The sequence below is a fragment of the Muntiacus reevesi genome, chromosome 17, assembly GCF_963930625.1.
Source record: "Muntiacus reevesi chromosome 17, mMunRee1.1, whole genome shotgun sequence".
Classification (NCBI taxonomy): domain Eukaryota; kingdom Metazoa; phylum Chordata; class Mammalia; order Artiodactyla; family Cervidae; genus Muntiacus; species Muntiacus reevesi.
This window is the reverse complement of record NC_089265.1, coordinates 21,073,226-21,099,197: the sequence shown is the minus strand read 5'-3', so window position 1 is coordinate 21,099,197 and position 25,972 is coordinate 21,073,226. Positions and strand designations below refer to the sequence as shown.

Here is a 25,972-nt window from a genome sequence, read left to right as displayed (position 1 = left end):
AAGAAATATGAAAGAAATAAGTTTTTCAATGATTTTGAGCAGCTTTGAATGACTTTTATATATGCCTATACCTTGGTATTATTATAAAATAGTTATTTAAATTTTACTCAAATATGAAATTTGGTAATTCTTACTTATATAAGAAAATATGTTACATTAAAAGTCACTCTGAAAACTTTAGTTTTAAATTTAAATTAAAATTCAATAGCACTCAGATTTAAATTACAGCTGAAATTTAACTCTGCACTGAATTCAAAGAGTAAGATTTGCAATTTCTTTTTCTATCTACAGAGTAGAGATATCCATAGGTTACATAAACATATACACAATATATCAGTGTTATCAAAATTTCATGGGGTGGGTAGGCATTAGAAAAAAAAAAATCTAAAAAGGCTCTGTGGGCAGAAGAAAGAAGGGCAATAATGAAAAAAAGTGGTTGAGAAATTCTGCCCTAACCCATTTGGAGAGTACAAAATGAAAAGCAAAAAGAGAAGTGGAAAGTAAGAGGGAACTTTCAGAAAATGGAAACCACGGGCTCCTATTTAAGACACAGGCCTGAAGGAAGGTCTTCAGGGAACCTAGAGAGCAGGCTCACAGAGTCACCCACTGCCCCAGGCCAGCAGCATCCGCAAGGTCCCCGATGGCCCCAGCCTGCCCCTTACTCCTGGCCCTGCTGCTGCTCAGCTGCAACGCCATCTGCTCTCTGGGCTGCCACCTGCCTCACACCCACAGCCTGGCCAACAGGAGGGTCCTGATGCTCCTGCGACACCTGAGGAGGGTCTCCCCTTCCTCCTGCCTGCAGGACAGGAAAGACTTCGCCTTCCCCCAGGAGGCGCTGGGTGGCAGCCAGTTGCAGAAGGCTCAAGCCATCTCTGTGCTCCACGAGGTGACCCAGCACACCTTCCAGCTCTTCAGCACTCAGGGCTCGGCTGCTGCGTGGGACCAGAGCCTCCTGGACAAGCTCCGCACTGCACTGGACCAGCAGCTCGCTGACCTGCAAGCCTGTCTGAGGCAGGAGCTGGGGCTGCAAGGGGCTCCCCTGCTCAAGGGGGACTCCAGCCTGGCTCTGAGGAAATACTTCCACAGAGTCACTCTCTATCTGCAAGAGAAGGGACACAGCCCTTGTGCCTGGGAGGTTGTCAGAGCAGAAGTCATGAGAGCCTTCTCTTCCTCAACAAACTTGCTGGAGAGATTCAGCAGGAAAGACTGACAGACACCTGGTTCAACACGGAAATGATCCTCACAGACCAACAAGAGCACATGCCTCATGCGCGGCCACGTCAAGGGCTCACATTTCCGCTGTCATCCTGCCCTGAAATGAATCATGTTGTCAAATGTTTTCAAGAATTTTAAGCTACATCATGTTCTATTCTACAGGCACTAGGCCCTCACAGATGCCCAAGCTGATCTATTTATCTATCATTTACTTATTTATTTACCTATTTATAAAGATATAAATAACTTTTGTTCATATAATAATATGTGAATCTTTACACAGAGGTTTCAGAGAAAAAATACATTCTTTGTGTTTAGTCAATTTATTATTTTCTTTGTTCATTAAACTTTCTGAGTATAGAAAACTTCTATTTTTTATTATTTTTTCAAAAATTACATTGAGGCATATATATACAGGGGGTTCCCCAGTAGCTCAGCTGGTAAACAATATGCCTATAATGCCTGAGATGCTGGTTTGATTCCTGGGTTGGGAAGATCCCCTGGAGGAGGGCATGGCAACCCACTCCCGTATTCTTGCCTGGAGAATCCCCATGGATAGAGGAGCCTGGCGGGTTATAGTCCATGGGGTCGTAAAGAGTCAGACACAACTGAGCAACCACCACTTTCACACAGGGCTGAACTATCCAGTGGCTCTGGAAGCACAGATGCCTTTGGTGACTTTAGTAAGATCTGGTTTGGCAGAAAAGTAGGGCAGAAACCAGACTGGTGTAGATTGAGGGATGAATAATAGTAGTGTGGTAAATTTTTCCCTCTATTTAGCTAGATCAATCTGGCTAGAGTTCTATAATTTATTAAACTTTTTCTTTAAATAAATTCTTGCTTTTTCTTATTTTCTTTATAGATTTCCTATTTCCTTGACTTTTGCCAAGTCTCCTGGCTGTGAGGAAATACTTCCACAGAATCACTCTCTCCTTATTTATGTTTAATTGTTATTGTGACTTTGTTCTTTTCTTAATTTTCTGCCTTCTCTGGGATTGTGTGTGTTGTGTGTGTGTGTGAATGTGTGTGTTTGTGTGTGTTAGCTCCTCAGTCGTGTCTAACTCTTTGTGACTCCATGGACTGTAGCTTACCAGGCTCCTCTGTCCATGGAATTCTCCAGGCAAGGATACTGGAATAGCTGTTCCCTTCACTAGGGCATCTTCCCAACCCAGGGATCGAACCTGATTCTCCCTCATCACAGGCAGATTCTTTACTGTCTGAGCCACCAGGGAAGCCCCCTCTCTTGAATTAATTGACCTTAAGAATGATTCTATTTTCTGTTTTATCTCTGTTGGCTTAATAGTTGTTCTCTTTTGTCTCAATTTTAGTTTTCCCTGTCAGTTCAGTTCAGTCACTTAATCGTATCTGACTCTGTGACCCCATGGACTACAGCATGCCAGGCTTCCCTGTCCATCACCTACGCTTGCTCAAACTCATGTCCATTGATTTGGTGATGCCATCCAACCATCTCATCCTCTGTCATGCCCTTCTCCTCCTGCCTTCAATCTTTCCCAGCATCAGGGTCTTTTCCAAGGAGTCAGTTCTTGGCATCAGGTGACCAAAGTATTAGAGCTTCAGCTTCAGCATCAATCCTTCCAATGAATATTCAAGACTGATTTCCTCTAGGATTGACTGGTTTGATGTCCTCTATCTAGTCCAAGAGACTCTCAAGAATCTTCTACAGCACCACAGTTCAAAAGCATCAAGTCTTCAGCACTCGACTTTCTTTATGGTCCAACTCTCACATCCATATGTGACTACTAGAAAAACCATAGCTTTGTCTAGACGAATCTTTGTAAGTAAAGTAATGTCTCTGCTTTTTAATATGCTATCTAGGTTGGTCATAGCTTTCCTTCCAAGGAGCAAGCGTCTTTTAATTTCATGGCTGCAGTCACCATCTTCAGTAATCTTGAAGCCCAAGAAAATAAAGTCTCTCACTGTCTCCATTGCTTCCCCATCTATTTGCCATGAAGTGATGTGACTAGATGCCATGATCTTAGTTTTTGGAATGTTGAGTTTTAAGCCAGCTTTTCACTCTCTTCTTTCACTTTCATCAAGAGGCTCTTTAGTTCTTCTTCACTTTCTGCCATAAAGGTGGTGTCATCTGTCTATCTGAGGTTTTTAATATTTCTCCTGGCAATCTTGATTCCATCTTGGGCTTCAAGCACTGGTACAGAGACCAGCCTCCTAAAGGAAAATTGAAAAAAAAAAAATATATATAGCATATAATGTTTGATGGCATGTATTACTGTATAGAACATATTAAAAATATATATCTATTTGCAATAAACAATTCTGATACCTGCCTTACTTCCCCTTTTCCTCTCTGCTTTCCTGGATCCCATTCTTTCACTCCGTTTCATAATCGCTTCCTTCCTCTCAGTGAGGAAATGCCCTGTGTGGCTCTCCTCACTCACTCGGCAGTAACCTGTAATATCCATTCACACAGTTGTTTCCTATTCCCTTGTGGTTTCTTGCTGTCTGTTTTGAAAGTGAAAGTCACTCAGTTGTGTCCAGCTCTTTGGAGATCCCATGGACTATAGAGTCCATAGAATTCTCCAGGCCAGAATACTGGAGTGGGCAGCCTGTTCCTTCTCCAGGGGATCTTCCCAACCTCGGGATCGAACCCAGGTCTCCCACGTTGCATGCAGATTCTTTACCAGCTGAGCCACAAGGGATGCCCAACAATACTGGAGTGGGTAGCCTATTTCTTCTCCAGCAGATCTTCCCGACCCAGGAATTGAACTGGGGTCTCCTGCATTGCTGGAGAAGGAAATGGCAACCCACTCCAATATTCTCGTCTGGAGAATCCCATGGACTGAGGAGCCTGGCAGGCTACAGTCCATGGGGTTGCAAGAGTCAGACACGGCTGAGTGACTAACAACAGCTCCTGCATTGCAGGGGGATTCTTTACCAACTGAGCTATCAGGGAAGCCCGCTGTCTATTTTACTTGAGCAGAAAATCTCCAATTCAAATAAAAAATTGTGTGAAAATTCTAGGTTTCTCAGAAACTCTCACATGACAGGCATTTTTCTTTTCTTTTTCTCTTGATGAGTATTTTTGGAAATGAGTGAATGACTCTGTTACAATGATGTAATGTAGCTGCAGAGAAAAGGAAATAGAAAGCAGGATCCATTTCACTTAGAATATTTATAAGGGAGGAATGCCACCTGTTGGCCAAGATGGATAATGACATCGACCAATGTGAAAACCTGGTTTCTGTTCTGAGCAAAAGTCTTGTCCTCTAGCAGGAGATTTTTCTTCAGAGTTAAAAAGGTGTTTTCTTGGAAAGAACTATCTCTAATAGTCTGGGAAGCCTACTTTACTCATTTTTAAATATTGTTTTTTAAAACAAATCTTTTTAAAAAGTAATTTTTGTTGGTGTGTAGTTGATTTACAATGTTGTGTTTGTGCTGCACAACAAAGTAAATCAGTTACATATATATACGTACATACATACAGGAGGCGAAGGGGACAACAGAGGATGAGATGATTGGATGGCATCACTGACCAATGGACATGAGTTTGAGTAAGCTACAGGACATAGTAAAGGACAGGGAAGTCTGGTGCACTAGTCTCTCAAACATGCCAAAGACAATCTTTTTATTTATCTACTTAAATATTTATCTTTTAAAAATATTTGACTATTTAAGGAATTAAAGCACTTTTATTTATATATTTGTGTACTTTTACACTGTAATAAAATGTGTCCATAATTAGCTTATTGTTCTTCTGTTTATTAAATTTTTATTATACAAAACTTCTTATATTTTTTATTTCTGAAGGAAAAGAAATTTAAAAATAGCAATCATACTTAATGCAATAATGGGCTTCCCAGGTGGCTCAGTGGTAAAGAATCTGCCTGGTAATGCAGGAGATGCAGGCTTGATCCTTGGGTCAGGAAGATGCCCTGGAGTAGGAAACGACAACCCTTTTCAGTATTCTTGCCTGGAAAATCCCATGGACAGAGGAGCCTGGTGGGCTATAGTCCACGGGGTTGCAAAAAAGTTGCACACGACTCAGCAACTAAACAAAAATAATAACAACGAATGCAATAATAATAATAAGGAAAAACAAATGAATTCTCTCACTAACAGCAAGAGTGGAGAATGTCAGGAAATAAAAACAAAAGCAGTAGATATCTCTCTAGTTAACTGTAGACATTTATATGCAAATATCATTTGCTAGTTGGATGTGTGAGGTTGTAATTTAAAAGGATGTGATGGATTCTGAAATAACAAAAATTATACTCAATATAAAGACTGAGACTTTCTTCAAAAAGGAAAGTGGGAAACTGGATCAGGCAACCTCTGTCTCAAAACTTAAGATAAAGGAAAAGAAAATGGTCTGCTGAGGTCCTTTAATGGACCGGAACCTTTAATGGTCCGGAGTCGACGATAAGAAAGTAGAAGAAGGAAAGAGGCTAATATTCCCAGGGTTACGCAGCCGGCCTTTGCGCTCCAGGGAATCGGCCAGAAACAGAGAGATAGAGAGAAAGAGAGAAAGAGAAAGACAGACACAGGGACCCAAGCTCTGATGGAACAAGGGTGCTTTATTCAACATAGTGTGAGAATATATACTGTCTTACAAGGTAGCCTTTTTCAGCAAAGATAAAGATCAAAAGTCCAGACTTAAAATTATCAAGGAAACATAAGGCAATCCATACCAAAGAGAGAGGGTTGTAAATAATCACTTTTACCATATGGTTCATAAAAAGGAAGAGGGTCATAAATAGTTACTTATCACCGTATGGAGAAACTAACAAAAAACGCATGCATTATTCCTCAGCCCCAGGAGCAGTGTGCCACTCCTCTAAATTCCTGAATATTCAGGAATTAATAAAGACAGAGGATTCATGACAGATCCAAAACAGCACACAGGAAGCCTCCTGTTAAATGCTTCCTGACAATGGTCAAAATCAGCTCAAAAGCAACATGAACCATCAAAATCTATAGAGCAAGAGAGTACTGTATTTAATTCAGGAGTAAGAACAGATTTAACAATTGGAACAGAAATTCAGAATACAAAGCTCACAGAATCACCCGTAACTCACAATAAGGAATTTTTCATTGAAATTGCATTCTGTATGGACACATGTGTGATGTTCAGAAACCCACTTAATCTAATCCTCAGCTTTTCCATAAATAAAACGGGTTCAAAATATTTATTGAGTTTTTGTGAATATTAAATAAATTTAGGCACTTAAAGGCATTTAGCATCATTTATTAGAGTAAGAGATTAAAATATGGTAGGTATTTTCCTGTTTTCCTTCAGACAGCTATATAAGTAAATATTATTTGTCTCTATAAAATTCTCAGGAACCGTGACCTACTTTTCAGTAACTGACCTCCACAGGAGTCAGTCTAAAAAAAGAATTCTGTAATGAATTCTACAGAAGGCTGAAAAAAATGTCATTTTCCCCCCTCATTTCAAAGAAGTGTGTCATTTGTGTTCAGAGGTGAAATGGTGGCTTATATCAACATCCAAGAGAGGGGAACATATATTTAGATAAAGGGCAGAAGAACATGTTATCTATTTAACGGTCTGGCTTCTGGTGCATTCTCTTCTCAGCATTTCAGGATACATTCCCATTTCACAATACTGTCTTCCCCTCCAAGGTAGAAATCCCCATACCACCCTTCTCATTCACTTTTTACCTCTCCACCATTCACACAATTGCTTTCTGCTGTTTGGTTTCCACTTAAAGATTTCCCTGAAAAGCAGAACAACACGAGTAGAAAGCAAACGTTAAATAAAATGTCTAGGTTTTGTAGAAACATCTGCAAGAGAGGCTTTCCTTAATTTTTATTGAGTATGATGTAATAGTGAATGATTAATGAGTGAAAGTCACTCAGTCATGTCTGACTCTTTGCGACCCCATGGACTGTAGCCTGCAAGGTTCCTCTGTTCAAGGGATTCTCTAGGCAGGAATACTGGAGTGGGTTGCCATGCCCTCTTCCAGGGAATCTTCCTGACCCAGGGTTCAAACCCTTGTCTCTTTACATCTCTTGCACTGGCAGGCAAATTCTTTACCACTAGTGCTGCCTGGGAAGGCCCCTCCTACACTGTAGCTGTAGCTAAAGGGAAATAAAGTAGGACCAGCTTTTGGGTGTAAGAGGAAAGTCCTTTCAGGAGAGACAGCCTTCTGGCGAGTGCAACAAGAGCAGTGACCATGATCAGAGAACAAGCTTCTGAGCTATGCAGAAACCCTACTGCTTTCTGGGGATGTCCCTTCATGGTACAAAAAGGCTCTCTTGGCACCAGTAGATACTGATGCTGTCACAAACTGTTTCTTTATTCTTGGTCTGTTTACTACCAGAAAGAGTCTCTAGAGTCTCTGGCTTCAGACAGGGCATGGACTCTTTGGGATGGAGTCGTTAAAGGGACAAAGATATGTCCATGGTCTACAAACTACTCTGCAGACCAGAGGCTCCCGTTGAATCACTCCTTCCCTGTACTACACAACAGGTAGAGCTGCCAACCTGGATATGGAGTTCAGTAAGAATCAAGAACACCTCAGATTTATAGTGCATTAAACAATTCTCAACAGTAAAATTTTAGTTTCACAGATTTATTGCAAATATCAGACTTCAACTATCATTAAATAGAAAAATGCTCTCAATGCTACTTTGAATAACAATCTTTAAAAAAAAAACACCCATGATAAGATATATTTATGGCTGAGCCTGCTGCATTAAATATGAATATATCGTATTAATAACTCTCTATGAGTCAACATACACACTTGCAACAATTCTGTATCCTCTGAGCATTTTGGAGTGATTTTTATAGGTATTATGAAAGTGAAAGTGAAGTCGCTCAGTCATGTCCAACTTTTTGCGACCCCATGGACTGTAGCCTACCAGGCTCCTCTGTCCATGAGATTTTACAGGCAAGAGTACTGGAGTGGGGTGCCATTTCCTTCTCCACGGGATCTTCCAGACCCAGGGATCAAACCCAGTTTTCCCGCATTGCAGGCAGACGCTTCACCATCTGAGCCACCAGGGAAGTAATATAGGTATTATAATTAAACTATAAATTCAATCAGTGCTTCATCATTTACCCATCCAAATGACAAACTAGGGGAAAACATAGGAAAACACAGTCATAATTTTCTGACTTAGAGTCAAGATGAATAATAATCTTGACATCTGTTCTACCCAGTAGTAAAAATTCTGCCCAGATAGCAAGAGCGAAGTGTGATATAAGCTAAGGAGTGTGAATTAACAGTATCATTTTTACCTGGGAGCTTAGTGACATTTTCTTAATTTAAATGTATCAATTATGGGATAAACTGAGAGGAATTTCTGTAATGAGTATTTTCAATGAGGTGTTTCACTGGGAAGTGTGTGTGAATTGCTAAGGTAGCAGAGACTGTAACTGGGTGGGTGTGGTGTTTGGGGGGGCAACTGAGGGGTTGTCTCCAATCTTTTCCTGAGGTCACTCACTCAGCAGCATCTGGATTACTCAGCCACTGAGTAAAACTTCAACAGGCTTCTGTCCTTTGCTGTCTTGTTCACCCCTCTGGAGGAAGGGAGGATGGACATTTAGTAGATGGACAAGATTTGAAAACATTTGGCATCCCAGCCTGTACTGGTCAGGGTTTTCCAGAAACAGAACTAGCAGGGACCAGAGAGAGAGAGAGTAATTTAAGGAATTTCCTTAGGTGACTATGGACCTGGCAAGTTCAAAATCTGCAAGGAAGGCCGCAGGCTGGAAACCCAGGGAAGAGCTGCTGCTTGAGTCCAAAGGCAGTATCTGGAGGAATTTCTTATTCCTGGGAGAGTCAATCTTTTTCTATTAAGGCCTTCAACTGATTGGATGAAGCCCACCCATAATACGGAGGATAATATGCATTAATCAAAGTCTACTGATTTAAATGTCAAATTACCATAATCTCATGTAAAACCTACTTTCCAGAAATATCTAGAATAATGTTTGACTAAGTATCTTAGTACTGTGGCCTAGCCAAGTTGACATAAAATGAACAATTACACTGTTCTTCCCTAATTCAAGACCTAACACTTTTCAAATATTATTTCTCTCCTTTCTTTGATGAATGCTTATGTATTTTGTATATTTTACATAATTTTCCTTATTTTATTGGTTTCTGGGTAAGGAAATTCTGAGATCAGGCTTCATTCAGTCAACTTGCCAGGTAAGTCTCTATAGCCATGTCCTTCATCATTTGACATTAAAAACGTATATATTTTTTAAAAAGCCAACTTTTTTTTTTTTGGTTAGCTATTTCTCATGGTTACAATGTTACCCTTGATTCTCTCTCTCCTTTTTAAACCTAATCTCAATGCCAATTCTCCATTCCATCATGATTTTACTATCATATATGATATGTACTCTTATATGCAGAGTAAGTACATGATGCGAAATGCCAGGCTGGATGAAGCACAAGCTGAAATCAAGGTCACAGGGATAAATATCAATAACCTCAGATACACAGATGACAGCACCCTTATAGCAGAAAGTGAAGAGAAACTGAAGAACCTCTTGATGAAAGTTAAAGAGGAGAGTGAAAAAGTTGGCTTAAAATTCAGCATTCAGAAAACTAAGATCATGGCATCTGGTCCCATCACTTCATGGCAAATAGATGGGAAAACAATGGAAACAGTAACAGACTTTATTTTCTTGGGTTCCAAAATCTCTGCAGATGGTGATTGCAACCATGAAATTAAAAGACGCTTGCTCCTTGGAAGAAAAGTTATGACAAACCTAGATAGCATATTAAAAAGCAGAGACATCACTTTACCAACAAAGGTCCATCTAGTCACAGCTACGATTTTTCTAGTAGTCATGTATGGATGTGAGAGGTGGACCATAAAGAAACCTGAGTGCCGAAGAGTTGATGCTTTTGAACTGTGGTGCTGTAGAAGACTATTGAAAGTCTCCTGGACTGCAAGGAGATCAAACCAGTCAATCCTAAAGGAAATCAGTCCTGAATATTCACTGGAAGGACTGATGCTGAAACTCTAATACTTTGGCCACCAGAGGTGAAGAACTGACACCTTGGAAAAAGATCCCGATGCTGGGAAAGATTGAAGGCAGGAGGAGAAGGGAACAACAGAGGATGAAATGGATGGCATCACTGACTTGACGGACATGAGTTTGAGCAAGCTCAGGGAGTTGGTGCTGGACAAGGAAGCCTGGTGTGCTGCAGTCCATAGGGTCACAAAGAGTTGGACACAACTGAGCTAAGGACAGCTCAGATGGTCAAGAATCTGCCTGCAATGCAGTAGACCTGGGTTCAATCCCTGGGTTGGGAAGATCTCCTGGAGAAGGGCATGGCTACCCACTCCAGTATTCTTGCCTAGAGAATTTCATGGACAGAGGAGCCTGGCAAGCTACAGTCCATGGGGTCGCAAAAGTCAGACACGACTGAGGGTCTAATACACACACTCAATTTCTAGATTACTAACTATTCTTCTTGAACCATCTACTGAAACTTTCTTCCATCATGTTATTGTAAGATATATATTTTATCTCAAGTCTAATTAATACAGATATTTCAATTTCAGAATTGAAATTTAATCATTTGTTCACCTAATTTTCCTTTTATCACACTGTTTTTAGTATTACTACTATAATTTCATTTCATTTTCTAGAAAAGATAGGTATGCCAAGAATTCTTCTATTCTTAACATTATTTCCATTCTTCCTGATTAAGTTTATATTTCATCCTTAATGTGGAGCATCAATTTTATGAAAACCACAAGCTCCTGGGTATGCAGAGATAACCAAATGGCAATGATTATAATAGTCTAGGACGATTTGTCGGAAGCCATTATGGGAGATCCCACCCATGACAAGGTCATGAGGAGAAGACCTGAAACGCAAGGCTGTTCAGGCTACAAGGGACTCTCCAGGTTGACCCCGGCCTCTACCCAACCCTGTATCCTCCCCCTCTTGCTGTTGTCCTTGTTCATCCTGTTGCAGATCTTTGAGTTGCCTGCCGAGAGCTCTCCTGCTCCTCTTTCACTGAATAAAGACCTACATAGAACCCTAATTAATAAATCTCCTGGACGCTGGTTCCCTATGAAGGGGCCAGGGATAAAGAAAATGTTTCAAGTAAAAACCCTTTTGCTGGCACTCTGGCTTGTTTGGCAAATACGTACTAATGCACATGACTGCTCACAACACCTTAATCATAAACAGCATAAGGAACCTGATCACAAAAGGCCCTAGTGGGCACAGAGCCCTTCGGAGGGTGAGAAAGCCCTATTAGAGAACAAAAAAATATTATTCTAAAAGTGGTTATTAGATCAACAATTGATTGCTGTTACTGTGCTGAGGTTGTGCAGTAAAAACTATTGTTAATATAGTTAACGATTTAGAAAAATAAGAGTTTAGCCCTAGTGTGGAAACAATAAGACAATTGTTAATTTTAATCGAGAGTGCTAAAACAGAGGCTGCCTCACTGGAGCCACAGAGTCTTTGTGTGCTAAACTTTTTAGATAAATTTAGCTGAGAACTTTTACAAAAAGGTTGACATTTGCGTTAACAAGATTGTATTTCTACTATGTTGCAACCTGCTGTACCATGAGACTGCAACTTTTCTGTTTTCTGCTAAACTCAAGGCAAAATAGAACAATAAAGAATAGACTACGGAAAACAGTTTTGCCTTCTCCGAGCTCATAAAATTTTAATAGGCCCCAAGGCCAGAAGATAATGTACAAAGATCCACTATGAACAAAGACTCTCACGAACAAAGAAGTATGCAGAAAACACCCTGGTTTCGTGAAAGACAAAACTGATGTAATGTTCAACTAAACTCTGTATGCTTATCTTTCACCTCCCCTTAGAAATGTACTACTTAGGGTATAAAAACTACAGTAAAAAATAAAGTGACGCCAGACTCTGCTGCACACCCTGGTCTGGTCTCTCTCTCTCTCTCTCACTCGCCGACACGGTTCATCCTGAGGGTACCCCTGGATCCTGCTGGGGCTGGACCCTGGCAACAATTCCTTCATAAGATAGAGGAGTAAAACTGGATCAAGGAAGTCTCTTTTACAATACCTAAGGTAAAGAATAGGTGAAAATAGCAAAATAGTAAGTACCAATAAAAAGAAGACAAGGAAACAAGACATTTATTTAATTTGGGGATCAAAGCTTATTTTAAAACTTGATGGAATTCTAAAATGAAACTTAAAATTGCTTATAACAAGCAATATAGGGTACTGTATAGAACTGTGATTCTGCCAGCAATTATGTGTGATTCTAGAAATTCACCTAACTTCTCTGCACTTCAGGTTTCACAAATGTACAATAAGGTGAAAATGTTCTAAGAATTATCATACAAATGAACATTTAAAAACACTTCATAGGTTGTTTTCCACAGAGTTAGAGTTTAAACATGGTAAAGTGAAAGTGAAAGTGAAGTCACTCAGTTATGTCCAACTCTTTACGACCCCATGGATAGTGACCTTCCAGGCTCCTCCATCCGTGGGCTTTTCCAGGCAAGAACACTGGAGTGGATTGCCATTTCCTTCTCCAGGGGATCTTCCCTACCCAGGGATCAAACCTTCATCTCCTGCAACACAGGCAGATTCTTTACTGTCTGAACCACCAGGCAGGTATGGTGAGGCAGCTCTGCCTCAGTGGATTTTCTTGGTCCCCCAAATACTAAGATTCTTGCACATGTCAGAAGACAGGGATTCCCACTCACCTGATTAGGCTGCTTGGAATTCGAGTTCTCAATTTCTGGAGAGAAAAGGCAGAGAGAAAAGAAAAATGTTTTAATTATAGCATAGGGGTAGTTTCCCAAATTGCTATTAAGAACTGGAGTATTTCCTGCCATATCAGTAAAGCAAGGATATCACAGTCATCAGCAATTCCAGCCTTCCAGATGTGAATTCCTGAGCCTTAAGGGCACTCAGAAAGGAGAAGATACCTGTGATCTGGTTGCCATCAGGCTGCAGCCACTCCCTGTGGTGAGCCCTGAGGAACTCAGGATGTGAAAAACACAGGGTAGTGACCGCAGGATAGCTGGGATACATGAAAGGAATGATTTCAGTGAGCCCAGACTCTTCCATTTTCCCATACATAGAAAAGTGCTAAATTCCTTTATTTGGGATATCGGTGTTCTTTAATTAACAATAATCTCTTGATGTTCAGGCTACCTTTGTTCAGGTAGCCTTTGTTGTAAAACTTCTATATAATACCTTCAACTTTTGGGTCTCACAAGCTAGTGGATGCCCCCAAAACTTTCCATCCCCCATCCTGTATCCCCGATATTTTGACACTCACAAGAGTTTCTGTGGCCTCCTGGCTGTTGCCCCCAATTGTTAGGCTGGACCCTGCAGGCTACAAGGCCGATGTTTGCCCAGCTTCAAGACAAAGAAAGAAACTGGTGTCAGCAACAGAGACATCACTAGCTTCATGGATGGGGGCACTTGCATGTCTGAAGCAAGGTCCTGGAGTGACACTACACCATATGTGGTGCGCTGGTGGCAGGCTTCATCCTGGGAGGGATGGGGGGACTGGGGGCTAGGGGATGGGGAAGTGGGGGTTGGGGGATTTTGTCAGTTATAGGGGAGTTCATTTCCCTGCTCTGCTTAACAGGGAAAGCAGTAGAGGGGCATGCCCCTAACCACTCCTTTAATAACAAAGATCACCAGCTGGGACCTCAGACAAGTACAGAGAAGGCCAGTCATTTGCATAGGTGTACTGGAGGGGTGGTGCAGGGGATGTACAGAGAGTAAGAGAACAGACAACTTGAGTGGCCTGACCATATATGCAAACCTTAATTTAAAAAATACTTTATTGCTAAAAATCACCAATGATCATCTGGTCCTTCAGATTTTTTTGCTTGTGAAGGTTTGAACTATCCTGAGAATTACTGTAGTGTGATACAGAGACAGGGAGTGTGCAAGGATTGTTGGAAAATGGTATCAATAGACTTGCTTGACACGGGGTTGTCACAAACTTTCAATTTGTTAAAATTGGAATTATTTGTGAAGTGAGATAAAGCAAAGTATGCCTGTACTTTCCCTCTAATGTAGCAATTCCCAGTAAGCTCTCCTCATTCACTCCGTCTTCACATGCCCTAGTCATTCACACAGCTGTGTCCTGTTTCTTTGTGGTTCTGGTTAATAATTTCCCCTTAAGAGTGCAAAGCCATCAATAAAGGTTTGAATGAAGTTCTAGGTTTTCAGAAATGCTTATATAAGAGGTTACTCTTTTTCTTGTGATGAATACTTTTGGGAATGAGAGAATGTCCTTGTTATAATACCGTAACAACACCTGTGGCAAAAAAGAACTAGAAAGCAGGATCCATTTTCCTCTGGAGGCCATTAAAATAATTACAAAGGAAGAGTGCCATTTACTGGCCAAGATGGACTAGCACATTGACCAAGTCTGTGGAACAGGCATCTTGCTCCTCTAGGCAGAAGTCTGTCTTCTTTCATTAACATTTTCTTCAGAGCTAAAAGAGGGTCTTTCCTGGAAAGAACTGATGCCAGTAAGTTGAATAAGCCTGCTTTCTTGGTTTTCATATTAGAGAAGGAAAATACTCCAAGCTTCAGGTAGGACATGTCTTTGGGCTAATGAACCTTTGCCACATGAGCAGCCTGAAATATTAGGATGTGATTCTTGCTTCTAGACTGCTCATCTGGCAAAGGTACCAGATTTCTCATCTCATCTTAAAGTTTCACATACTTTAAGACTCTTGGAGGCTTAGAGCCTTGCATTCTGGTCTGGAAATGCAAGAGAAATCAAAGGAAAAAGATCCTGATGGAAGGTGCATTAAATCTTTCTTAAGAGTATGTTGTCAGTTTTTAAATTCCATTCCCAGTATGAGATCCTGTTGCTTGAATTTATAATTAGGAGAAAATTCTCAATGTCCCTTTGAATAATAACTGCATTTGCATCCCTTCCACTTTGACTCACTAGTAAGAGAGAACACAGGCACAAATAAAGAGATTTCAGAGAATGCAACTGTTGCCAAACATTAGCCTGGGTTTATCCATTTGAGTAGAATTGAGAACTATTAAGGCAATCCAATTGTAACTCAGGAATTAACCATGGGGTGTGTGTGTGTGTGTGTGTGTGTGTGTGTGTGTGTGTGTGTGTGTGTGTGTGTGTGTGTGTGTGTGTGTGTGTGTGTGTGTGTGTGTGTGTGTGTGTGTGTGTGTGTGTGTGTGTGAATTTATAATTAGGAGAAAATTCTCAATGTCCCTTTGAATAATAACTGCATTTGCATCCCTTCCACTTTGACTCACTAGTAAGAGAGAACACAGGCACAAATAAAGAGATTTCAGAGAATGCAACTGTTGCCAAACATTAGCCTGGGTTTATCCATTTGAGTAGAATTGAGAACTATTAAGGCAATCCAATTGTAACTCAGGAATTAACCATGGGGTGGGTGGGTGGGTGGGTGGGTGTGTGTGTGTGTGTGTGTGTGTGTGTGTGTGTGTGTGTGTGTGTGTGTGTGTGTGTGTGTGTGTGTGTGTGTGTGTGTGTGTGTGTGTGTGTGTGTGTGTGTGTGTGTGTGTGTACTGCTGAGGTAGTGGGGAAAGGCTTCAATTTAGCCTAGATTTCTCAAATCTCTGCCTCAGGTTACAGACTTGTCTTTAGAATGTTTCTCTCCAACTGACAAATGAGAGGGCTCTCTAATTCATATACTAAATAAGTTTTGTTCCTTTTCTTTCTTCCTGCAACACTTTAGGGCCCCTTTTGGTGGCAAGACTACATGTAAAACTTTTGGTCTCACCTGCCCGTCTTTGTGGAGGCTTCCCAGGTGACACCAGTGGTAAAGAACCTGCCTGCCAATCCAGGAGACATAAGAGACCAGGGTTTAATCCCTGGGTGAGAAAGATTCCCTGGAGGAGCAAATGGCAACCCACTCCAGTATTCTTGCCTGGAGAATCCCAAGGACAGGGGAGCCTGTCCACAGGGTCACAAAGAGTCAGACATGACTGAAGTGACTTAGCATGTGCACATGGCTATCTTTGAGACTGTTTGACAACTTTCAAATATTATGGTTCCTTCCATTTTTTGGTTCACCTTTCTTTAGATTTAACTTACAATTTGCCACACTGTCAGCAAAAAAGACATTTGTCTCTATTCTCTTTCATGACCTTCAAAATTATATTTGCTTTATTTTTGTCCACAAACAGTTATCAAGTTTTGCCTTTCAGGAAAGTTGACATGAGAAACAAAAAAATCTCTTGTCTTGAAAATCACAGAAAATATGGGGACGCCTCTCTGCCATTCTTTCCCTTCCTTTTGTATTAAACCTAGGATGAAATGTAAAGGAACACAGTAGGAGAGACAAACTGGCCAGTAAATCAATATGCAAAAAATAAGTTCTTAAATGTTTTTTTGCTGTTCTTTAAATTTAAAACAAAGCATCAAGAGTAAGTAAAGAGACAAGGCTATTTCTCCCTGATACAGCCTGGGCCTCACTGCTCTGCATTCTGAGCGGGAGACAGAGATGGAGCGACAGTCAGCCCAACAGAAGGATGTAGGCTGAATGAACAACTGAGGGTCACCGATTTCTGTGACATAAGCTTTTACTAATGCATAACACCATCACGGAATTCCCTATGGCCCACTAGGAAATTCTGGGCAAAGCAAATGTTCAACACTTTAAGTAAGAGTTGAGCGATGAAAGCTGTAGTAGCAAAACAAAAATTGTCTACCGAAGGTGTAACAATTGCAATTGGATAATGCCTCCACCAACTTAGCTCTCCACACTTTAGCTCTCAGCATCTGAGGGCTGCTGACACTTGAGACCTGGGGACACGGATCAGGAGGAAAGGAGGACATCACTGAGAACCCAGGTCCTTCACACAAATACTACATGGCCCCACACTGGCCATGAAGAGGTACTTCCAGGAAATGCCCATGTCAATCTTAAAGAGAAGGAATACAGCAACTGCGCCTAAGGAATCGTAAGAGTGGAAATCATGAGAGCCTTCTCTTAATCAACCGACTTACAAGAAAGGTTAAGAAAAATGGATGGAGACCTGAACTCACCTTGACATGACTCTCCCTGACTAAGATGCCACATCAGCCTGCACACTCACCTGTGTTTATTAGACTGATTTCTGCTTTAGCCACCAAATTTATGAATTACTTCAGCCAATATTTTGTCAGTAGTAATAAGGAAGTAGATACAAAAGTATTCATCTGCAGGGGCATCAGTCCTTAAGCAATGCCCACCCTGATGTTATTATTTACTTTTCCTTCTTGCATCTATCACATTTATAATATTTAGAAATTATTAATAAAATTACATTTCATATATACATGCTATTAAAATTTCTAAAACATGTTTACCATTTCATGTTATTAAATTTGCACTTTGTTCTATTTATTCAAATCTTATCAAAGAAAATGAGTTTCTTTATTCAATAATTAAAATCCAAACCCTCATTTTCAAATTTTATTAAAGAATGGGTGGTAACACTTATTTATTCATTCATTCCTTTCAGATTGTACATATAAATTGAGTACCCTAGTGATCGACTGTGTAATTGCCACCAAGAAATACAAGTGAATAAAGCAAATGCAATCCCTATTGCACTGAAACTCTGTCTTACAAAGAGGACATTACAACAGTATTACTGTTTATTTCATTTCAATTATATTAAAGACTGCAAAGAGAAGTGAAGGAAAAGAATGTTCTCACACTGAAAGTTTTAGGTACAAATGATGCTGGAAAGGAAAAATAATATTATATATTCTTTCTAAGTTGTCTGGAGACATACAATATTCAGAGTCATTGACTGTCGGAACTTTTTTTAAAATGCCGAGGAGGAGGTATTAGTTTTAAATTGTTCACTGTGTGTCTGGTAATGAGGGCATGGGGATGCATGTGGTCACTTACAAATAGAATGGACAACGAGAAGAGGACCTAAACCTAAGCCTTCATACCCTCAGTACTAAGGGCCAGGCAGAGGAGAGTCTGCAACAGGCACTGAGGCAGGGGGCAGAGCAGTGAGGAGGACACAAGGATGATCAGGGGAGAGACTACTGAAGGGAAGGAGTGTGTTTCAAAGACGCAGTGTGCCTGCAGGGTGGGTGAGGGCTGAACTGTCCCAGCGGACCTGAAACATACGCCACTGGTGACCTTAGCAGGATCTGGTTTAGTAGAATTAACGGGGCAGAAGCCAGATGGGAGTAGGTTGAAAAGGAAACACAAGAATGAGAATTAGGGACACTGTATAGAAAACTAAATTTTGTTTGTGAAGTGGAGCAGTGAAACAAGACGGCACATTGAGGAGATTATGTGTTAATACGCCTGTGCACATTTCTCCCATGTTTTCTAAGAATAATTTTCAAAGGATGGATGAATTGCCATAAAACATTTTAAATATATGACTTATTTGATTTAAACAATTGCTTATTTAGATACTTGATTTGATGCATTGCTTTTTTTAGCTAAAAATTAATTTAGCATTGTTCTAATTAGTCACTTTGTAGTGAATTTCAACAGTAATCCATTTGCTTGCTAATTTAAATTCTTTGTTCAGTCAAGTTTTACAATCAAGCTTCATTTTATCTACTTCCTTTAGTTTTATATTGGTAAATTACATTATTTATCATTTTATAATGTCTAATCATTGACATATACATTTTCTCTATGTTATAGCCACATTTTTTGATGAATATGTGTTTTTCATTTCTCCTGTGTACACAGAGCTAGGCAGTCTCTTGTATATTTTGCCAAGTGCTGTTTACGACATAGAATCAAGCCTCTCCCTAGTCACATTCATTCCTCTTTTGAATTGGTATGTATTTGGTGTCCTTTCTTGTTCATCTGTTTTTACATTAAATTCAGTATTTCATTAGCATTTTTTCCCTTTTTTGATCTATGATATGAGAATCTAAATTGCTTTTTGTTCACATGTCAGGCAAGTTTCCTGGAATATTTTATTGAAATATCATTTCTTTCCTCATTAACAAGAGGTACATCTTTTGCATAAATCTTTAGCTAATGATCAGCATCTAGTTAATTCTGATAATATGGCAATTTTTGAGATTTTTTTTTTGCTTTATTAATATGGTCACTGAACTTTACTCACTGCCACATGGTTTTACTACAGCTACTTTAAAACTCATTTAATGCTTCTGACTGAGGAAGTCAAAGTCAAATATTCCTTTCTGTTTTTAAATATTGTTGCTTGCCTTATTTTCTGATTAGTTTTAGAATTGTTCTAAGGTTAAGGACATTGGCTTAATGAGAATCACAAACATTTGTGGATCCCCAAATGGCTAATTGAGTGCTGAAAGCTGAGTGCCGGAAGAAAGTTGAGCGTCAAAGAATTGATGCTTTACAACTATGGTGCGGGAGAAGACTCTTGAGAGTCCCTTGGACTGCAAGGAGATCCAACCAGTCCATCCTAAAGGAAATCAGTCCTGAATATTCATTGGAAAGAATGATGCTAAAGTTGAAACTCCAATACTTTGGCCACCTGATATGAAGAAGTGACTCACTGGAAAAGACCCTAATGCTGGGAAAGATTGAAGGTGGGAGAAGGGAACAACAGAGGATGAGATGGTTGGATGGCATCCGACTCAATGGACATGAGTTTGAGTAAGCTCCAGTAGCTGGTGATGGACAGGAGGCCTGGTGTGCTGCAGTCCATGGGGTCACAAAGGGTCAGGACCTGACTGAGTGACTGAGCTGAACTGAAATGGCCAGTTACAACAAAGGAGAGACATTCAAAAAAAAATGAAAGAAATGGAATCAAAGAATCTTTCTCCCAAACCTATGGCTAAGAACTTTTATTAAATAATACATGGGAAAGTTATAACATTAGCCAAGAAAAAATGAAGAGACAGCAACAGAGTTTAGTGGTCACATAAATTCAAATTTAAGAAATGATGGCAGAAATTCATAGTCTGAGACTTAAAGAGTCATACATACTCACAAATGACCCACCCATTTGGCTGGTTGGTATGCATATATATGTATACTTTTCTAAGTTTAATTTTAAATTCTATTTAATGTGAAAAACTTCTCCCAGTTAGTTTAGTACTGTCACCTGGCCCTAAAAATCTCTGTAGTCATATCCTGTTTAATAGTCAGATGTTATTAACTCGTAGGTTCCAAATTATTGGAGAACCAAGAAGCTGGGTTGTTAAAGCAGAACTAGGGGTGACCGAGCTGCTGCCTGTGCTGAGCTGCCAGCCAGCTGCGCACAGGTCCTGCCCGGGCTCAGGACTTCAGCAGCTCAAGACACATGTGGTCAAACATGGAAAGGGTGAAGGAAGACAGGGTTGCAGCTAGGGTGACCATGAGCTTCTGTGGGGGATCACGGGGCACTGTCAGGGACAGGCAGTTGGCTGCAGGTGTGAGATTAGGAACATGGCCACAAATCAACCCTCCCCATCTGCCATGCCCCCTTCTGCAGAGATCAAGATGCTCCTGAAATCCTGCAACACACAGAAATGCAGTAAATACAGTCAGGTGCAACACCAACACAGCCCACAAGTCTACACAAAAACAGCCCCAAATTTTGCCTGAGTTGTGAGGTGTCGCACGTTGTAGTAGGGACAAGAGGCACATCTTAATGTTTCTCCAACAACAACAAAAAAACAAGTGCTTTGCATCTGTAATTTCTGGAAAACAGGCCTGGCTGATGTCTGGGATCCAGTGGATGCTGGGCAGTTTCAGGAAAGCCCACACCCTGCTGTCTTCCCTGAGATGTCTCTGCAGCATCTTCAATACAGAGGGTCCAGGATGTTTGGGATGAGACCCACTTGGAAAAATTCCACATTGGACATCATTAGTAGCTGGAACAGCTGGAGATGTGTTTGAGACAAGAGAGCAATTTAGAAGAGAACTTGCTAGAAGTGAGGATTCAAAACTGGTTGTGAAGATCTACTTTCAAGGAATGAACCTTTCCCTAAAGGGGGAAGGATACAGGCCTCCACGTTTAAGAAATTAACACAGTGGAAATCAACAGATACTTTCTCTTCATTAACAAATTTGTAAAATTAAGGGAAAAAAAAGAAAAAGAACTAAGCTTTCACAAAACAGTGGCAAAATGATTCTTACAAAGTTCAGGTTTTCATGCATTTTAGAAGTTGCTTTACCAGCTGAAAAACTGAAGTCTAGAATCAGCAATGGTGACCTTAAAAGCAGAGAAATATGAATTACTCTCAGTGATTTAAGCCTGACAGGTTTAAATCAGTTACCATGTATTTATTTTGTATATGGTATTTGTATCTTACAGAACAAAGTGTTTTCATTACCATGTATAAAATTTTATTTTGTAAACATACATGCAGTTTCTCAAATGTAATATGCTCCTGTGTTCAGTTTTTAATGCACACAGAAACTGCAATCAAGTTGATGTTTTTCTGTGTGAGATCTATGCTCGAAACAAGAAATACTTGTATTTCCCTGGTTGATTTTGGGTTGAATCTCAGTGAGGTATCTTTGTTCTTGACCCATCGACATATTAAGTACTTGAGATGAGGGAGAATCTCTGGATACATGATGTAAGTCAAAGAATGATTAAGTCCACACTTTTAGATAACAAATTTGAAGATATGGACCAATAAAGAGCTGGACATGCTTTTATAGACAAGAACTAAGAAAGGAGACTGCAATAATAAAACAGCAGTACTTGAGTCACAGATCCGGGGAGTGCGCCTCCACTGTATATTGATATATACAGATATATTTATATCTATAAAAGAAAGCTGGAAATATGTGCAGGCAAGCTGAAGTTTAGAAAGCACCATTAAAAAGCATATGTGTTTATAGCCACATCCATCCCAAGTAGAAATGTTAGAACAGGAAAACATCCTGCAGAGATAATGACTGGAGAGAGGGAAATGCAGTCAGTTCCACCTGACAATTCAGATGGTCAACAAATAACCTGGGCGGAAACAGGTAGTGAGTATTGGGAGAATTTGGTTAGGTTGGTCTAGCAGCCAGTCAGTATCATTCAAATATGCGTGAATGGTTATACATGGTGTGTGTGTGTGTTGGGGGGTTCATGTGTATGCCTTTGTTTTTGTTTGTGTGTTGAAAGTTACTGGGTTACAGTAGCAAAAAGCCTAGTGTTTACAAGGAAACGGTGTATAAAGAGCACTTAGAATATTAAGACTTTGTCAGCTATTTTTAACGTCTGAATATGTTGTATGTTCCATCATTTTTTCTGACTTTGAGAAATGTTTATTAAGGCGTGAAGATAAGTTACTCTGCTCAGAAAATGGCATGGGGAAGCTATCATTGAACTCTCCTGTTGAAACTATTGGTTGTGAAAGCTTAAAACTGAGCTGAAATGTTACAGCTATAAAACCTTTTAAATGACATAATGTGCTAAACAATGTAAATCTGAAATCTTATATGAGTCAAATTATTTCTGCTGATTACCTGATGATGTAGACACATCAAGTTTTCTATGTTTTATTTTTTTCTGTTTTCTTTTTAAGAGGAAAATTTCATAAAAATTTTACCTTGAAGCTGTTTTCCTGAGATGTATTGTTGGTGGTTTAGTTGTTAAGTCGTGTCCAACTCTTGCGACCCCCTGGACTGTAGCCCGCCAGGCTCCTCTGTCCATGGGATTCTCCAGGCAAGAATACCGGAGTGGGTTGCCATTTTCTTCTTCACCTGGAATGTATAGGAGATTTCAATTTGAAGCAGTAGAGGGCAGAATAACATTAGTCACAGAAGGCACTTGCTCACTGAGTCAATGTAAACAAATGAATTAACTGCAGGTATTCATGTCTTAGTGCATTTGGTTAGCTAACATAACACAATGTTATACTCAGCCTTAGGGAACACAATTAACACAATTTTTACCAGTGGTTATCCATTCAAATATGCTTCTTAGCAAAGAGACACCAGAGGACAAAGCTAAGTTATTAAAATCAGAATGGAAGAAGTTCCACTTCTTTAAAAAATAATGATATTGGATGTCTGATACTGTCAGATTTGATTGTAAATAACCACACAGGACTGGTGGTAGGCTGACATCCCCATTTTAAAGCTTACCTTTTCCTCTTCATTCTGCATTATTTACTTATTCTAGATTTCTGTAAACATACTTGATTTATTTCAATAGGATGGTACGTGGAAGATTTTTGTACAGTTTTTTTCTAAGTTGGTTACCACAATCGATAAGGCAATCAGTAATGTGGATTTTTGATCCAACTATTGGGAACAATTCAAAACAATCTATTCATCAGTACTTAATGTGAAAAAAATAAACTTTCACCTCAAATATTTTGGTGTGATATTTATTAAAAAAGAAATTAGTAATATATGCATCATCTTTTAAAACCCCAAACTAGTGAGAAATAACAGAAACATGAGAATAACATCAATCAGGTTTCTTTATAAACAAGAGAAATGATAAAGTGGAATACAGGTATACCTCAGAGATTCGCAAGTTCAGTTTCAGACTACTGCAATAAAGCTAATATTGCAAAAAAGTGAGTCACACAAACTTTTTTATTTTCCAGTGCATCTAAGTTTTATTTACATTATACTGTAGTCTTTTAAGTGTGCGACATTATGCTAAAAAATAATGCACATACCTGAATTAAAAAATACTTTATTGCTAAAAAACCATCATCTGAGCCTTCAGTGAGTCATAATCTTTTGGTAATTGTAACATCAAAGATCACTAATCATGGAAAACCATAACTAATACCATAATAATTAAAAAATCTGAAATCTCATGAGACTTACCAAAATGTGACACAGACACAAAGTTTGAAAAATGGTGCTGATATACTTGTTCAATGCAGGGTTGTCACAGACCTTTCACTCATAAAAAAATGCAATCATCTACAAAGCACAATCAAAGAAGATACGCCTGTATTCTTGCTAAAAATTAGGTAAAAAACGACGATGCCTACGTTCCCTTCTAGTATTTAACATTGTGATGGAATAAAAACATGTTAAAGATAAATGAAGCAAATACAAGGAAGCAAAATTATTATAACAAGAAGAAAATATAATTTCCAAGGCAAAAGTAAGATCAACTTTGAGCTCTGTTAATGAACACTCCACCATAAATCTAGCCACTCTTGATTCCTCTATCACCATGGATTGGCTTTGCCTGTTTCTGAACTTCTTATAAAGGAAAATAATGTTAAAATACTTTATGTCTAGTGCTTTTGCTCAATATTATGTCTGTGAAATCATCCATATTGTTTTGTGTATGAATAATCCATTGTTATGCACTATGTCGCTTAAATAGATCAAAATATATGTGTCAATTCTATTATTAATGTAGTTTGTTTCTTTGGCATGTGTTGGGACTACTATGATGAAAGCTTCTGTTAGCATACTTGGACTTTTCTTCTGGTGGATCTAAGCAATGATTTCTGTGGATATATGACATATGTGGATATATGACCAGGGGTGGGTGGAGTGGCTTTATCACAGGGTGTACATTTACATGTTTATCTTTATAGACAGTACCAAGCACTTTCCAAAAGTTTTAGTAGTTTATGCTTCCATCATCAACAATTGTATGTCTTTTTATTTTTTTTTTAATTTAATACTTTTAGTTTTAGCTGCTCTGGTGTGTGTGCTGTGGTATGACATTTTGGCTTTAATTTGCATCCCATGAGCAGTCATGATGTTGATCACTTTTTTTTCAAGTTTATCGATCATTTGGAGATTCTCTTTTGTGAAGTGTGGTTTCACAAAATATGAAGATTCTCATTTTCTTGATACTGAAATACGTATTTTTAAAATATGTAAGAAAGATACAGACATAAATAAGCTAGAAATGCAAGTAAGTTCATAATCTTTGGAGTTTTTTTTTAACCTGGCTGGTCTGACAACATCCTGATTGTCTTTGGGATTGGCATGGGATTGTTCTGATCCATCTAAAATGTGTCCTTAGTAGAGTTTCATTGTAGGTTCATACTCCCTGCAGGTAAGAGATCTTGGCTAACTCTGTACCAGAAGTTCTTTTCTCAACTATCTTTCCTAAATTGCAACCTAGAAGTTCTTCTTTCACGTTAATTTTATCTAAGAGAAACCTTTCTGATTGGAATAGATATATGTGCAGAAATTTCTGCTGTAACTTATTCAACAATTGCTGGAAGTGTTAAAGGTAAGTTTAAAGCAAGATACTGAGTTTTAGGAGTCCTTTTTAGTGAAAATATTTGCACTAAAGAGAAAATAAGTTTATGCCAAGAGGCACAGATATATAGATATAAGATCTAGAATAGTGCTGGAAAAAACAATCAGGATGTACTTTATTCATCCATAAACTACTATGAAAAGCCATATAGCAAAGAAGACATTAGCATTCAGGAATCAGTTACTTACTCTTAAAGTTATATCAATGTCTTCATTCATTAAATGAGAAACATATATTAAAATTTTCTATTTATATATTATCAGAAAAATATGATTTTTACCCAAAATTCTGTCTGTCCCATTTTTGTCTTTTAACAGAGTCTAGTGAAGTGGTTTGGTTCCTCCATACTGTCCCTGGTGATACAAAGGCAGGAGTCATCATCTTCCAGTACCAACTCTGGGAGACTGAGCTAAGACAAGCTCCCTTTTATTCAGAAAAATGGAAATACGGGACACAATTTAAAAGAGTCAATTTTAAGCACATAGCTAAGAAGAAAAAAAAGGGAATGGTATGTAGGTTCCAAAAATTAAAAGGGAGTTTAAAGATCTCATTTCTTACCCTCCATTCCCTCAAATCCTACTCCCTAGAAATAATGAGACATCAGTTTTCCCCAGTGTAATCCATTTAATATTATTCAACATGTTATGAATGAGCTTGGATTTAGGTGAATACTCTC

The 25,972-nt window shown here is 39.2% G+C and overlaps 1 protein-coding gene across 1 annotated transcript; it reads left to right on the top strand.

Annotated features, from left to right (window-relative positions):
* Nucleotides 1–640: 640 nt before the first annotated feature.
* On the top strand, nucleotides 641–1,221 carry LOC136148635 (interferon alpha-1-like). Its single transcript, XM_065908288.1, has one exon. The coding sequence runs from the start codon at nucleotides 641–643 to the stop codon at nucleotides 1,208–1,210; it is 570 nt and encodes a 189-aa protein (XP_065764360.1). The 3' UTR covers nucleotides 1,211–1,221.
* Nucleotides 1,222–25,972: the final 24,751 nt, after the last annotated feature.

Bases quoted from the DNA above. Each gene is read 5' to 3' on its own strand.
- LOC136148635 (XM_065908288.1), top strand. From the start codon at position 641: ATGGCCCCAGCCTGCCCCTTACTCCTGGCCCTGCTGCTGCTCAGCTGC.